The sequence below is a fragment of the Stegostoma tigrinum genome, chromosome 2 (genome assembly GCF_030684315.1).
Source record: "Stegostoma tigrinum isolate sSteTig4 chromosome 2, sSteTig4.hap1, whole genome shotgun sequence".
Taxonomy (NCBI): domain Eukaryota; kingdom Metazoa; phylum Chordata; class Chondrichthyes; order Orectolobiformes; family Stegostomatidae; genus Stegostoma; species Stegostoma tigrinum.
In genome coordinates, this window is record NC_081355.1 from 130,384,733 (window position 1) to 130,401,067 (window position 16,335).

Here is a 16,335-nt window from a genome sequence, read left to right on the forward strand (position 1 = left end):
TTGAGTGAAGCTGGCTGAGGAAAACAATTTTTAAAAATTCTTGCCACACAAAAACGTTTCTGCCACTAATGTGGCCCACTATAGTTGTTGACATTGCCATTGCTGACAGGGTTACTATGCATGTATGTGAATGTAGTAAATGTGGTAAGAGTAAATAATTACATGGGACTTACAGATTGAGAACACCATATGAAATTTCAATGTCATGACAATGAGAGAGACCTGGCTTATGGATGGGCAAGACTGGTGGTAAATACTCTTGGGTACAAGGTATTCAAAAGAGATATTAGAGAAAAGGAAGGAGGCAGAATAGCAATACTGGTTAAGAAAGGCACTGCATTGGTGAAGAAAATGATCTTGCAAAAAGTCCAGTCATGAAATAAATTTTCCCAGAACTAAAGAACAAAAGGTTACAAATACATTGCACGGTATAGACCAGTAACTAGTGGAAAGGATGTACAAGAACAAATTTGCAGGGAAATTACTGAGATATGCCAATGTTATGGAGTAGTTATTCTGAAAGACTTCAATAACTCAAACACAGACTGGGATACTCGTCATCTACTGGATATCGAGGGTCAGGTATTCCAATATTGGGTGCTGGAGAGCTTCCTATAGCAGTACGTTTCCTGTCGAACAAGAACGTTGGACCTGGTCTTGGAAATGGGCCGAGTGGATCAAGTATCAGTTGGGGAATATTTATGAGACAGAAATCATTGTATTGTAAGGTTCATGATGATGGTGTTGAATGGCATGCAACAATCCATAGCAAGTAAATCAAATCGCAGCGAGTGGACTTCAATGGGATAAGATCAGAATTGGACAGAATTTGCTGGAATGGGAGGTTTGCAAGAAAACAGTGACTGAGCAACGGGCTACCTTCAAAGAGGAGATGGTTAAGGTACAGTAAAGGTATATTGCCACAAATGGGAAAGTTGAACAGACAAACCCAGAGCTCACTTGAATGACAAAGGAGTTCAAAATTAAAATAAAGAAGCAAAACTGTGCTTATGACAAATTTTAGGTCAAAAATAAAATTGATAATGAAGAGAAATTACGAAGGCTCAGCAGGAAGGTGATAAAGCAAAGAGGAATTATGAGAAAATAATGGCCGCCAATAGAAAGAGGTGTCCCAAAGTCTTCCATGGCCATAAAAATAGAAGAATAAGGTTGATTAAGAACCAAATAGGGGATTGACACCTGGACGTCAGTTACACCTAGGAGTTCTCAACAATGACTCCCATCCCCATGAAGTCTCATGGCTTCAGGTTAAACAGAGGCAAGGAAACCTCCTGCTGATTACCACATACTTTTCTCCCTCAGCTGATGAATCTCTACTCCTCCATGTTGAAAACCACTTAGAGGAAGCACCGAGGATGGCAAGGGCACAAAATGTACTCTGGTTGGGAAATTTCAATGTCCACAACCAAGAGTGGCTCAGCAGCAGTACTACTAATTGAGCTGGTCAGGTCCTAAAGAACACAGCTGCTAGACTGGGTCTGCAGAAGGTGATGAGGAAACCAAGAGGGAAAAACATATTTTACCCTATCCTTACTAATCTGCCAGCTGCAGTTGCTTCTGTCCATGACAGTATCAGTAAGAGTCACCATGGTACAGCCCTCGTGGAGACAAAGACTTCCCTTCACATTGAGAACTGCCTTCATCATGTTGCGTGGCACTATCACCGTGCTAACTGGGACAGATTTTGCACAGATCAAGCAACTTAAGGCTGGGCATCCATGAGGCGCTGTGGGCCATCAACTGTATTCTAGCACAATCTGCAACTGGATGAGAGTTTCTCAAAACTCGCTAACAATCTGCAACCTCATGGTCCAGCAAATCAAACACTCAACCATTTCCATCAAGCCAGGGGATCAACCCTGTTCAATGGAAAGTGCAGGAGGGCATGCCAGGAGCAGCACCAGGCATACCTGAAGATAAGGTAACTACCTGGTGAAGACACCAAACAGGACTATCTGCACACCAAACAGCGAAACCAGTAAGTGATAGACAGAGCTCAGCAATCCCACAACCAATGGATTAGATCTAAGCTCTGCAGTCCTGTCACATCCAGTTGTGAATGGTGGTGGGCAATTATCAACTCACTGGAGGAGGAGGCTCCACAAATATCCCCACCCTCAATGATGGAGGAGCCCAGCACATCAGTGCAAAAGACAAGGGTAAAGCATTCGCAGCAATCTTCAGCCAGAAGTGCCAAGTGGATGATCCATCTCAGCCTCCTCCAGTGGTCCCCAGCATTACATATACCAGTCTTCAGCTAATTCGATTCAGTCCACCTGATATCAAGAAACGGTTAGAAACACTGGATACTGCATAAACAATGAGTCCTGACAACATTCTGGCAATAGTCCTGAAGACTTGTGCTCCAGAGATTGCCAGTCCCCCAGCCAAGCTGGTCCAGTACAGTTACAACACTGGTATCTACCAAACAATGTGGAAAGTTGCCCAAGTATGCCCTGTACACAAAAAGCAGGACAAATCCGACCCGGCCAATTGCTGTCCCATCAGTCTACTCTCGATCATCAGTAAAGTGATGGAAGGTGTCAGTAACAGTGCTATCAAGCAGCACCTGCTCAGCAATAACCAGCTCAGTGACACCCAGTGGTTCTGCCAAGGCCACTCAGCTCCTGATCTCATTACAGCCTTGGTTCAAACATGGGCAAAACAGCTGAATTCCAGAGGTGAGGCGGGAGTGACAGCCCTTGATATCAAGGCTCCAATCAACTGAATGTGGCATCAAGGAACCCAGAAAAACGGAAATCAATGGGTATCACTGGACAAATTCTCCAGTGGTTGGAGTCATCCCTGACATATAGGAAAATGGTCATGGTTGTGGGAGATCAATCATCCCAGCTCCAGTACATCTCTGCAGGAGTTCCTCAGGGTAATGTCCTAGGCCCAACAATCTTCAGCTGCTTCATCAATAATCTTCCCTCCATCAAAGGTCAGAAGTGGGCATGTTCTCCAATGAATGCACAATGTTCAGCACCATTCGTGATTCCTCCAACACTGAAGAAGTTTGTGTTCAAATGCAACAAGATCTGGACAATATCCAGGCTTGGGCTGACAAGTGGCCATGGACATTCCTGCCACTCAAATGCCAAGCTATGACCATCACCAACAAGAGACAACCTAACCACTGCCCCTGGACATTTAATGGTGTTACTATCACTGAATCCCCCACTATCAACACCCTGCAGGTTACCATTGACCAAAAACTCAATTGGACTCAACACAGTCACAAGAGCAGGCCAGAAGCTAGAAATGCCGTGGCGAGTAACTCACTTCCTGACTCCTCAAAGCCTGTCCACCATCTACAAGGCACAAGTCAGGAGGGTGATGGAATACTCCCCACTTGCCTGGATGAGTGTAGCCCCAACAATACTCAAGAAGCTTGACACCATCCAGGGCAAAGCAGCCTACTTGATTAGCACTATATCCACAAGCATTCAGTACATCCAGCACCGACACTCGGTAGCAGCAGTGTGTACTATCTACAAGATGCACTGCAGAAATTCATCAAAGATCCTCAGCAGCACCTTCCAAACCCACAACCACTTCCATCTAGAAGGGCAAGGGCATCAGGCATATGGGAACACCACTACCTCCAAGACACTCACCATCCTAACTTGGAAATATATTGCTGTTCCTTCACTGTCACTGAGTCAAAATGCTGGAATTCCCTCCCTAACAGCATTGTGGGTCAACCCACAGTAGGAGGACTGCAGTGGTTCAAGAAGGCAGCTCACCATCACCTTCTCAAGGACAACTAGAAATGGGCAGTAAATGAGTCAGCTAGTGATGCCTGCATCCCACATATGAATAGAAAAAGAAACGCAGAGGGCACAGTGGAGGCGTTAAATAAATATTTTGCACCTGTCTTTACCAGAGAGAGAGAGAGAGAGATGCTATCAAGGCTATGGTGATAGAGGAGGGACCTCAGTCACTCGGAGGGTTCAAAATTAATTGGACAGAAGTGTTGGGTAGACTGTTTGTACTTAAAGGTGATGGCACCAGGACTGGATGATATGTAACCAAGGATTTTGAAGGAATTGAGAGTGGAAATTGCAGGGGCACTGCCACAATCTTTCAGTCCTCCCTAAACACAGGGGAGGTGCCAGAAGTCTGTAAAGTTGAAAACAGAAGGCCTTATTGAAGAAAGGTTGTGAGGATAAGCCCAGCAATTACAGGCCAATCAGGCTAACTTCAGTGATGGGGAAGCTTCTAGAGACGATTATTTAGAATAGAATTCGTGGAAAAAGTTGTGCTGATAAGGAAAAGTCAGTGTGGATTTCTAAAGAGGAAATCATGTTTAATTAATTTGTTAATTTTTTGACAAGGCAACAGAAAGGCATGGACATTCAGAAGATGTTTGATACTGTGCCGGGTCACAGACTTATGAGGCAAGTTAGAGGCCATGGAATAAAAGAATCAGTAGAAATGTAGGTACTAGACTGAATGAGTAATAGGAAACAGAGAGAAATAGACAGTGGATATTTGTTGGGCTGGGGGAAGGTTTGTGGGGGAGTTTTCCAGGGGTCGGTATTGAGGCCCTTGCATTTCCTGATATGAATTAATGATCGGCATCTCGGTGTGTAGGGGGCAATTTCAAAGTCTGCAGGTGACCCAAAACTTGGAAGAATTGGAAATGCAGGAATGTGGGGGTGGATATGCATACAAATCACAAACCGGCAAGACACAGCAGTAAAGCATACTGTATCCTAGGCTTTATTAATCAGGGTATAGAGTACAACAGGTGGTAATGTTGAACTTGTATAAAATACCTGTCAGACCTCAGCTGGAGCGTTGTGTACAGTTTTGGGTATAACATTACATTCAAGATGCAGAAGTGATTTACAAGAATAGTTCTAGAAGTGAAGAACTTCAGCTATGAGGATAGATTGGAGAACTGTTCTCGTTGGAGAGAAGGCTAAGCGGAGATTTGAGAGGTTTTCAAAAGTGGAGAGTAGATGAGAAAAAACTGTTCGTGCTTATAACAGGGAAAAGAGAAAGAAGATATAAAGTGATCTGCAAAAGAAACAAGGGTGAATTAAAGAAAATCCTTTTCACTCAGTGAGTACAGGAAGCACTGCCTGGAAGTGTGATGAAGATATGTTCAATTGAGGCATTCGAGAGATTATTGGCTGACTATTTGGAAATAATATTCAAGAGTTTGGGAAAAAGCAGGAGATTGGTACAAGGTAATGATGCTCATTTGATGAGTCCCTGCAGGCAAGGTGAGCTAAATGGCCTCGTTCTGCATCATAACACTACTCTGTCCCATTTTACTACCAATAATACCCAATCATTTTTTGATGACCAGCAACTATTAGACCATTGAATTATTTTAAAACACTGCTATTACGCAAAAACATAATTCTTTCATTTGGCCATTACACAATGAAGGATACGAGAACCGGTCATTCCAAGTAGATCTCTCAACGTAATCCAGCATGACAACTGCTTTGATTGTTGTCAAGAGTTTGTTCCATGTTTCATCAAAATCCACCACACGTGGTTTCAGGGACATTTTATGACTGCATTTGAAAAAAAAGTGAAACTGCAATTAATTTTTAAAATGTTAAAAAAAACATATCTTAAATGAACTCCGCTTAATTTAGTGGTGACTACTTAACAGTGGCAGCTTTTGGACCAAGGTAGAGGGGAAGGCAGAGAGAGGGGTAAGAGACCAGCGCTGAGGGTGCTAGACAGAATAACAGATGCCTGAGATGGGGGAAGGAGGCAAGATGGCAAGGACACAAGTATCTCAAGGTAAAGGGCAGGGGGGGAGTGGAAAACATATGGTAGGTGATGGGGTAAGTTGGGGAAGCAGAAGAGACTGGTGGAGAGACCAGGTTTGGGCAGGGTAGCAGAAGAGACCAGTGGTGGGATTCACACTGGGGTTGGAGGGGACAGAGCAAGGGGCATGGCAGGGAAAAGCAATGGGGTTACAGGGATGGTGTAAAAGAATAAAGTTTGGGGAAGGAAGGTGAAGAATAGAGACTGATGCTCACGTAGGAGGAATTCATAATGGAGGAGTCAGATTGACAATAGGGGAGCAGGGATGATGATGATGGGGAAGGGAGGACTGACAATGAGAGAACAGTGTTGATGGTGGGGGAAGGGAGATGAAAGTGGGGAAGGGAGATGAAAGTGGGGAAGGGGAGGAGATTGACGGCGGGGAACGGGGAGGGATTGACGGCAGGGAACGGGGAGGGATTGACGGCGGGGAACGGGGGGTGGTGATTGACGGCGGGGAACGGGGAGGGATTGACGGCAGAGAACGGGGAGGGATTGACGGCAGTGGGGGTGGGGGGGGGTGGGGGTTGGGGGGGAGTGGGGGTTGGGGGGGGAGTGGGGGTTGGGGGGGGAGTGGGGGTGGGGGGGGGAGTGGGGGTGGGGGGGGGAGTGGGGGTGGGGGGGGGAGTGGGGGTGGGGGGGAGTGGGGGTGGGGGGGGAGTGGGGGTGGGGGGGAGGGGGAGATGGGGGAGGGGGGTGATGGGGGAGGGGGGTGATGGGGGAGGGGGGTGATGGGGGAGGGGGGGAGGGAGGGAGATGGGGGGGTGGGAAGGAAGGGAGATGGGGGGGTGGGGAGGGGGGGAGATGGGGAGGGTGGGGAGGGGGGGAGATGGGGAGGGTGGGGAGGGGGGAGATGGGGAGATGGGGAGGGTGGGGAGATGGGGAGGGTGGGGAGATGGGGAGGGTGGGGAGATGGGGAGGGTGGGGAGATGGGGAGGGTGGGGAGATGGGGAGGGGGGGAGATGTGGAGGGGGGGAGATGTGGAGGGGGGGATGGGGGGAGATGTGGAGGGGGGGATGGGGGGAGATGTGGAGGGGGGGATGGGGGGAGATGTGGGGGGGGGGATCGGGGGATGGGGGGATGGGGGGGAGGGGGGAGATGGGGGGGAGGGGGGAGATGGGGGGGAGGGGGATGGGGGGGAGGGGGTAGGGGGGAGGGGGTGGGGGGCGAGGGAGGGAGGGGAGGGAGGGGAGGGGGGCGAGGGAGGGGAGGGAGGCGAGGGAGGGGAGGGAGGGGAGGGAGGGGAGGGAGGGGAGGGGAGGGAGGGAGGGGGGGAGGGAGGGAGGGGGGGCGAGGGAGGGAGGGGAGGGAGGGAGGGGGGCGAGGGAGGGGAGGGGAGGGAGGGAGGGGGGCGAGGGAGGGGAGGGAGGGGGGCGAGGGAGGGGGGCGAGGGAGGGGGGCGAGGGAGGGAGGGGAGGGAGGGGGGCGAGGGAGGGGAGGGAGGGGAGGGAGGGGAGGGAGGGGAGGGAGGGGAGGGAGGGGAGGGGAGGGAGGGGAGGGAGGGAGGGGAGGGAGGGGAGGGAGGGAGGGGAGGGAGGGAGGGAGGGGAGGGAGGGAGGGAGGGGAGGGAGGGGAGGGAGGGAGGGAGGGAGGGAGGGAGGGGAGGGAGGGGAGGGAGGGGAGGGAGGGGAGGGGAGGGAGGGGAGGGAGGGGAGGGAGGGGAGGGGAGGGAGGGGAGGGAGGGAGGGAGGGAGGGAGGGAGGGAGGGAGGGGAGGGGAGGGGAGGAAGGGAGGGGAGGGGAGGAAGGGAGGGGAGGGGAGGGGAGGGGAGGGAGGGGAGGGAGGGAGGGGAGGGAGGGAGGGGAGGCGGAGAGGGAGGGGAGGCAGGGAGGGGAGGGAGGGGAGGAAGGGAGGGGAGGGGAGGGGAGGGGAGGGAGGGAAGGGAGGCAGGGAGGAGAGGGAGGGGAGGCGGAGAGGGAGGGGAGGCAGGGAGGGGAGGGAGGGGAGGCAGGGAGGGGAGGCAGGGAGGGAAGGCAGGGAGGGGAGGCAGGGAGGGGAGGCAGGGAGGGGAGGCAGGGAGGGGAGGCAGGGAGGGGAGGCAGGGGGGGAGGGAGGGAGGGGAGGGAGGGAGGGAGGAGAGGGAGGGAGGGGAAGGAGGGAGGGGAAGGAGGGAGGGGAAGGAGGGAGGGGAGGGAGGGAGGGGAGGGACGGAGGAGAGGGACGGAGGAGAGGGACGGAGGGGAGGGAGGGAGGGCGGGGAGGGGGGAGGGGAGGGAGGGAGGGCGGGGAGGGGGGAGGGGAGGGAGGGAGGGCGGGGAGGGGGGCGGGGAGGGGAGGGGGAGAGATGGGGTGGAGGGGAGAGGTGGAGGGGAGAGATGGGGGGGGAGGGGAGAGATGGGGGGGAGGGGAGAGATGGGGGGGAGGGGAGAGATGGGGGGGAGGGGAGAGATGGGGGGGCGGGGAGAGATGGGGGGGCGGGGAGAGATGGGGGGGCGGGGAGAGATGGGGGGGGCGGGGAGAGATGGGGGGGGGCGGGGAGAGATGGGGGGGCGGGGAGAGATGGGGGGGCGGGGAGAGATGGGGGGGGCGGGGAGAGATGGGGGGGGCGGGGAGAGATGGGGGGGGCGGGGAGAGATGGGGGGGGCGGGGAGAGATGGGGGGGGCGGGGAGAGATGGGGGGGGGGCGGGGAGAGATGGGGGGGGGGAGGGGAGAGATGGGGGGGGGAGGGGAGAGATGGGGGGGGGAGGGGAGAGATGGGGGGGGGAGGGGAGAGATGGGGGGGGAGGGGAGAGATGGGGGGGGGAGGGGAGAGATGGGGGGGGGGAGGGGAGAGATGGGGGGGGGAGGGGAGAGATGGGGGGGGGGAGGGGAGAGATGGGGGGGGGGGAGGGGAGAGATGGGGGGGGGAGGGGAGAGATGGGGGGGGGGAGGGGAGAGATGGGGGGGGGGAGGGGAGAGATGGGGGGGGGGAGGGGAGAGATGGGGGGGGGGAGGGGAGAGATGGGGGGGGGGAGGGGAGAGATGGGGGGGGGAGGGGAGAGATGGGGGGGGAGGGGAGAGATGGGGGGGGGAGGGGAGAGATGGGGGGGGGAGGGGAGAGATGGGGGGGGGAGGGGAGAGATGGGGGGGGAGGGGAGAGATAGAAGAGGGGGAGGAAGTGAGTTTGGAAAGGATGACAGGGTAGGGAGGAATGGATGGAAGGGGGGTGCTAATGGTTGATGATGGGGTTGAGTGCTGAAAGGGTTAGGAGCTGGATATTATGGAGGGGAAGGAGCCCGTTGGGGAGCAAAGGATCTCTGAGGGGATGAGGGGGAACGGGGTGAGGGGATGAGGGGGAACGGGGGGGGGGGATGAGGGGGAACGGGGGGGAGATGAGGGGGAACGGGGGGGGAGATGAGGGGGAACGGGGGGGGAGATGAGGGGGAACGGGGGGGAGATGAGGGGGAACGGGGGGGGGATGAGGGGAAACGGGGGGGGGGATGAGGGGAAACGGGGGGGGATGAGGGGGAACGGGGGGGGAGATGAGGGGGAACGGGGGGGATGAGGGGGAACGGGGGGGGGATGAGGGGGAACGGGGGGGGGATGAGGGGGAACGGGGGGGGATGAGGGGGAACGGGGGGGGATGAGGGGGAACGGGGGGGGATGAGGGGGAACGGGTAGGGGGATGAGGGGAAACGGGGGGGGATGAGGGGAAACGGGGGGGGATGAGGGGAAACGGGGGGGGGGATGAGGGGAAACGGGGGGGGGGATGAGGGGAAACGGGGGGGGGATGAGGGGGAACGGGGGGGAGGTGAGGGGGAACGGGGGGGAGGTGAGGGGGAACGGGGGGGGGAGATGAGGGGGAACGGGGGGGGATGAGGGGGAACGGGGGGGGGATGAGGGGGAACGGGGGGGGGATGAGGGGGAACGGGGGGGAGATGAGGGGGAACGGGGGGGAGATGAGGGGGAACGGGGGGGAGATGAGGGGGAACGGGGGGGAGATGAGGGGGAACGGCGGGGGGATGAGAGGGGATGAGGGGGAACGGGGGGAGGGGATGAGGGGGAACGGGGGGAGGGGATGAAGGGGGAGGGGATGAGGGGGAACGGGGAGGGGATGAGGGGGAACGGGGGGGGATGGGGGGAACGGGGGGGGATGGGGGGAACGGGGGGGGATGGGGGGAACGGGGGGAGGGGATGAGGGGGAACAGGGGGGATGAGGGGGAACGGGGGGGATGAGGGGGAACGGGGGGAGGGGATGAGGGGGAACGGGGGGGATGAGGGGGAACGGCGGGGGGATGAGAGGGGATGAGGGGGAACGGGGGGAGGGGATGAGGGGGAACGGGGGGGGATGAGGAGGAACGGGGGGGATGAGGAGGAACGGGGGGGGGATGAGGAGGAACGGGGGGGATGAGGGGGAACGGGGGGGATGAGGGGGAACGGGGGGGGATGAGAGGGGATGAGGGGGAACGGGGGGGGGATGAGGGGGAACGGGGGGGGAGATGAGGGGGAACGGGGGGGAGATGAGGGGGAACGGGGGGGGAGATGAGGGGGAACGGGGGGGGAGATGAGGGGGAACGGGGGGGGATGAGGGGGAACGGGGGGAGATGAGGGGGAACGGGGGGAGATGAGGGGGAACGGGGGGAGATGAGGGGGAATGGGGGGGAGATGAGGGGGAACGGGGGGGAGATGAGGGGGAACGGGGGGGAGATGAGGGGGAACGGGGGGGATGAGGGGGAACGGCGGGGGGATGAGAGGGGATGAGGGGGAACGGGGGGAGGGGATGAGGGGGAACGGGGGGAGGGGATGAAGGGGGAGGGGATGAGGGGGAACGGGGAGGGGATGAGGGGGAACGGGGGGGGATGGGGGGAACGGGGGGAGGGGATGAGGGGGAACGGGGGGGATGAGGGGGAACGGTGGGGATGAGGGGGAACGGGGGGGATGAGGGGGAACGGGGGGGATGAGGGGGAACGGGGGGGATGAGGGGGAACGGGGGGAGGGGGGGAGGGGATGAGGGGGAACGGGGGGGATGAGGGGGAACGGCGGGGGGATGAGAGGGGATGAGGGGGAACGGGGGGAGGGGATGAGGGGGAACGGGGGGGGATGAGGAGGAACGGGGGGGATGAGGAGGAACGGGGGGGGATGAGGAGGAACGGGGGGGGGATGAGGAGGAACGGGGGGGGGATGAGGAGGAACGGGGGGGGATGAGGAGGAACGGGGGGGGATGAGGGGGAACGGGGGGGGATGAGGGGATGAGGGGGAACGGGGGGGGGATGAGGGGGAACGGGGGGGGATGAGGGGGAACGGGGGGGGGATGAGGGGGAACGGGGGGGGATGAGGGGGAACGGGGGGGGGATGAGGGGGAACGGGGGGGGATGAGGGGGAACGGGGGGGATGAGGGGGAACGGGGGGGGATGAGGGGGAACGGGGGGGGGATGAGGGGGAACGGGGGGGGGATGAGGGGGAACGGGGGGGGATGAGGGGGAACGGGGGGGATGAGGGGGAACGGGGGGGGATGAGGGGGAACGGGGGAGGGATGAGGGGGAACGGGGGGGGAACGGGGGGGGAACGGGGGGGGAACGAGGGGAAACGGGGGGGGATGAGGGGAAACGGGGTAGGGGGATGAGGGGGAACGGGGGGGGATGAGGGGGAACGGGGGGGGGATGAGGGGGAACGGGGGGGTGAGGGGGAACGGGGGGGGAGATGAGGGGGAACGGGGGGGGAGATGAGGGGGAACGGGGGGGATGAGGGGGAACGGCGGGGGATGAGAGGGGATGAGGGGGAACGGGGAGGGGATGAGGGGGAACGGGGGGAGGGGATGAGGGGGTACGGGGGGAGGGGATGAGGGGGAACGGGGGGAGGGGATGAGGGGGAACGGGGGGAGGGGATGAGGGGTTACGGGGGGAGGGGATGAGGGGGTACGGGGGGAGGGGATGAGGGGGAACGGGGGGGAGATGAGGAGGAACAGGGGGGGATGAGGGGGAACGGGGGGGATGAGGGGGGGATGAGGGGGGATGAGGGGGGGATGAGGGGGGGATGAGGGGGGGATGAGGGGGGGATGAGGGGGGGATATGAGGGGGGGATGAGGGGGAACGGGGGGGGATGAGGGGGAACGGCGGGGGGATGAGGGGGAACGGGGGGAGGGGATGAGGGGGAACGGGCGGAGGGGATGAGGGGGAACGGGGGGATGAGGGGGAACGGGGGGAGGGGATGAGGGGGAACGAGGGGGGGATGGGGAGGGGATGAGGGGGAATGGGGAGGGGATGAGGGGGAATGGGGAGGGGATGGGGGGAATGGGGAGGGGATGGGGGGAATGGGGAGGGGATGAGGGGGAACGGGGAGGGGATGAGGGGGAACGGGGGGGATGAGGGGGAACGGGGGTGGGGGAACAGGGTGGGGGATGAGGGGGAACGGGGGTGGGGGATGAGGGGGAACGGGGGTGGGGGATGAGGGGGAACGGGGGTGGGGGATGAGGGGGAACGGGGGTGGGGGAACGGGGTGGGGGAACGGGGTGGGGGAACGGGGTGGGGGAACGGGGGTGGGGGAACGGGGGTGGGGGAACGGGGGTGGGGGAACGGGGGTGGGGGAACGGGGGTGGGGGATGAGGGGGAACGGGGGTGGGTGATGAGGGGGAACGGGGGGGTGGATGAGGGGGAACGGGGGGGTGGATGAGGGGGAACGGGGGGGGATGAGGGGGAACGGGGGGGGATGAGGGGGAACGGGGGGGGGAGATGAGGGGGAACGGGGGGGATGAGGGGGGGATGAGGGGGGGATGAGGGGGGAATATGAGGGGGGGGATGAGGGGGGAATATGAGGGGGGGATGAGGGGGGAATATGAGGGGGGGGATGAGGGGGGAATATGAGGGGGGGATGAGGGGGAACGGGGGGGAGATGAGGGGGAACGGGGGGGAGATGAGGGGGAACGGGTGGGGGAGATGAGGGGGAACGGGGGGGAGATGAGGGGGAACGGGGGGGGAGATGAGGGGGAACGGGGGGGGTGAGTGGGAACGGGGGGGGTGTGTGGGAACGGGGTGGGGAGATGAGGGGGAACGGGGTGGGGAGATGAGGGGGAACGGGGGGGGATGAGGGGGAACGGCGGGGGGATGAGAGGGGATGAGGGGGAACGGGGGAGGGGATGAGGGGGAACGGGGGAGGGGATGAGGGGGAACGGGGGAGGGGATGAGGGGGAACGGGGGGAGGGGATGAGGGGGGAGGGGGGGAGGGGATGAGGGGGGAGGGGATGAGGGGGGAGGGGGATGAGGGGGGAGGGGGGAGGGGATGAGGGGGAACGGGGGAGATGAGGGGGAACGGGGGGGATGAGTGGGAACGGGGGGGGATGAGGGGGAACGGGGGGGGATGAGGGGGAACGGGGGGGGATGAGGGGGAACGGGGGGATGAGGGGGGAATATGAGGGGGGGGATGAGGGGGGAATATGAGGGGGGGGATGAGGGGGACCGGGGGTGGATGAGGGGGAACGGCGGGGGGATGAGGGGGAACGGGGGGAGGGGATGAGGGGGAACGGGGGGAGGGGATGAGGGGGAACGGGGGGATGAGGGGGAACGGGGGGAGGGGATGAGGGGGAAGGGGGGAGGGGATGAGGGGGAACGGGGGGGGATGGGGAGGGAACGGGGGGGGATGGGGAGGGAACGGGGAGGGATGGGGAGGGGACGAGGGGGGATGGGGAGGGGACGAGGGGGGATGGGGAGGGGACGAGGGGGGATGGGGAGGGGATGAGGGGGAACGGGGGGGTTGAGGGGGAACGGGGGGAGGGGATGAGAGGGAACGGGGGGGATGAGGGGGAACGGGGGGGGATGAGGGGGAACGGGGGGATGAGGGGGAACGGGGGGGATGACGGGGAACGGGGGGGATGACGGGGAACGGGGGGGATGACGGGGAACGGGGGGGATGAGGGGGGGATGAGGGGGAACGGGGGGGATGAGGCGGAACGGGGGGAGGTGATGAGGGGGAACGGGGGGAGGGGATGAGGGGGAACGGGGGGGGATGAGGGGGAACTGGGGGGGAGATGAGGGGGAACGGGGGGGGATATGAGGGGGAACGGGGGGGGATATGAGGGGGAACGGGGGGGGATATGAGGGGGAACGGGGGGGGATATGAGGGGGAACTGGGGGGGAGATGAGGGGGAACGGGGGGGGAGATGAGGGGGAACGGGGGGGGATGAGGGGGAACGGGGGGGGATGAGGGGGAACGGGGGGGGGATGAGGGGGAACGGGGGGGGAAACGGGGGGGGAAACGGGGGGGGGGAAACGGGGGGGGAAACGGGGGGGGAAACGGGGGGGGGGAAACGGGGGGGGGGGAAACGGGGGGGGGGGAAACGGGGGGGGGGGAAACGGGGGGGGGAGAAACGGGGGGGGGAAACGGGGGGGGGAAACGGGGGGGGAAACGGGGGGGGGGAGAAACGGGGGGGGAAATGGGGGGGGGAACGGGGGGGGGAACAACGGGGGGGGGGAACGGGGGGGGGGAACGGGGAAAACGGGGGGGGGGAACGGGGGGGGAAAACGGGGGGGGGGAAAACGGGGGGGGGAAAACGGGGGGGGGGGGAACGGGGGGGGGGGGAACGGGGGGGGGAGAACACGGGGGGGGGGAACACGGGGGGGGGGAACACGGGGGGGGGAGAACACGGGGGGGGGAGAACACGGGGGGGGGAGAACACGGGGGGGGGGAGAACACGGGGGGGGGAGAACACGGGGGGGGGGAACACGGGGGGGGGGAACACGGGGGGGGGAACACGGGGGGGGGGAACACGGGGGGGGGGAACACGGGGGGGGGGACACGGGGGGGGGGGACACGGGGGGGGGGACACGGGGGGGGGAACACGGGGGGGGGAACACGGGGGGGGGGAACACGGGGGGGGGAACACGGGGGGGGGGAACACGGGGGGGGGGGAACACGGGGGGGGGGGAACACGGGGGGGGGGGAACACGGGGGGGGGGAACACGGGGGGGGGGGGAACACGGGGGGGGGGGAACACGGGGGGGGGGAACACGGGGGGGGGGAACACGGGGGGGGGGAACACGGGGGGGGGAACACGGGGGGGGGGAACGGGGGGGGGAACACGGGGGGGGGGAACACGGGGGGGGGGGAACACGGGGGGGGGGGAACACGGGGGGGGGAACACGGGGGGGGAACGGGGGGGGGACGGGGGGGGGACGGGGGGGGGACGGGGGGGGGACGGGGAGGGGGAACGGGGGGGGTGGATGAGGGGGAACGGGGGGGTGGATGAGGGGGAACGGGGGGGGTGGATGAGGGGGAACGGGGGGGAGATGAGGGGGAACGGGGGGGATGAGGGGGAACGGGGGGGGATGAGGGGGAACGGGGGGGGGATGAGGGGGAACGGGGGGGGGATGAGGGGGAACGGGGGGGGGATGAGGGGGAACGGGGGGGGATGAGGGGGAACGGGGGGGGGGATGAGGGGGAACGGGGGGGGGATGAGGCGGAACGGGGGGGGGATGAGGGGGAACGGGGGGGATGAGGGGGAACGGGGGGGGATGAGGGGGAACGGGGGGGGATGAGGGGGAACGGGGGGGGGATGAGGGGGAACGGGGGGGGGATGAGGGGGAACGGGGGGGGGATGAGGGGGAACGGGGGGGGGAACGTGGGGGGGGGAAGGGGGGGAACGTGGGGGGGGGGGAAGGGGGGGAACGTGGGGGGGGGGAAGGGGGGGAACGTGGGGGGGGGGGGAAGGGGGGGAACGTGGGGGGGGGGGGAAGGGGGGGAACGTGGGGGGGGGGGAAGGGGGGGGGAGGGTGTGCAGGTGAGAGTTGGGGCAGAGGAGGGCGGGTAAAGTGACATGATGTTTAATTCTCAGCTGTTTGCTCCCGACCCCTGAAGCTTCTTTCCACAGCCCAGCCCTGGCCTGGCCCGGCCCCGGGGCGCCTCCCGTGCCCTTCAACGAGACACTGGCCCTGGACACAGGCTTTGAAACCTCCTACAACAGCCGGCACCCCCGCCGCGGCCTCTCCGCTCAGGCCCAGCCCGAGAGCAACCCGAAGGCGCCGAGTCACCGTTAAACTGACACCGGGGGCCGACAGGCCGCATCCTCCCCCTCCCCGGCAGGGCCAGGACGGCCTGGGGCCCAGGCAGACAGCCGGCTACCCGTTCACAAAAACGCCGACCGTGTCCCGCACCGAGCTCCTCACCGTCCGAGCCCGGCCTCCAACTGATCGTCTTCGCTGAATCCACGGCGGCCGCTCGGCTCCGGGGCTGGGCTGTTCCCAGCGGCGTCTCTCTCAGTCTCAGTGTGAGTGTGTGCGGCAACCGCGGCTCCCGGACTGACACACACGGAGAGAGAGAGAGAGCGACCCCTGTCCGCCTGGCAATCCGGCTCACACTCACTCACAAACACTCAATCCGGATCACACTCACTCACACACACTCAATCCGGATCACACTCACTCACACACACTCAATCCGGCTCACACTCACTCACAAACACTCAATCCGGATCACACTCACTCACACACACTCAATCCGGATCACACTCACTCACAAACACTCAATCCGGCTCACACTCACTCACAAACACTCAATCCGGATCACACTCACTCACACACACTCAATCCGGCTCACACTCACTCACA

General features: G+C 62.2%; 2 protein-coding genes across 6 annotated transcripts in view; both read right to left on the bottom strand.

Moving 5' to 3' along the window:
* Positions 1-16,097, bottom strand: part of cul2 (cullin 2) — a 96,583-nt gene extending 80,486 nt beyond the window's left edge. For 3 of the 5 annotated variants that reach the window (XM_059639334.1, XM_059639328.1, XM_059639322.1), the window contains exons 1-2: positions 15,895-16,096; positions 5,433-5,558 (exon numbers count right to left, since the gene is read on the bottom strand). In XM_059639334.1, coding sequence (XP_059495317.1) covers positions 5,433-5,551 — 119 coding nt within the window. In that variant the 5' untranslated portion in view covers positions 5,552-5,558; positions 15,895-16,096. Of the gene's footprint in view, positions 1-5,432; positions 5,559-15,894 lie in introns of those variants that run through there. The other 2 variants (XM_059639325.1, XM_059639336.1) reach the window with 2 other exon arrangements.
* LOC132206648 (uncharacterized) lies at positions 5,726-7,474 on the bottom strand (the record flags this gene model as incomplete). Its single annotated transcript, XM_059641140.1, has 2 exons — positions 5,726-5,745; positions 6,283-7,474. Coding segments are annotated over 2 exons (1,212 nt in total), but the record flags the coding sequence as incomplete, so codon positions are not given.
* Positions 16,098-16,335: the final 238 nt, after the last annotated feature.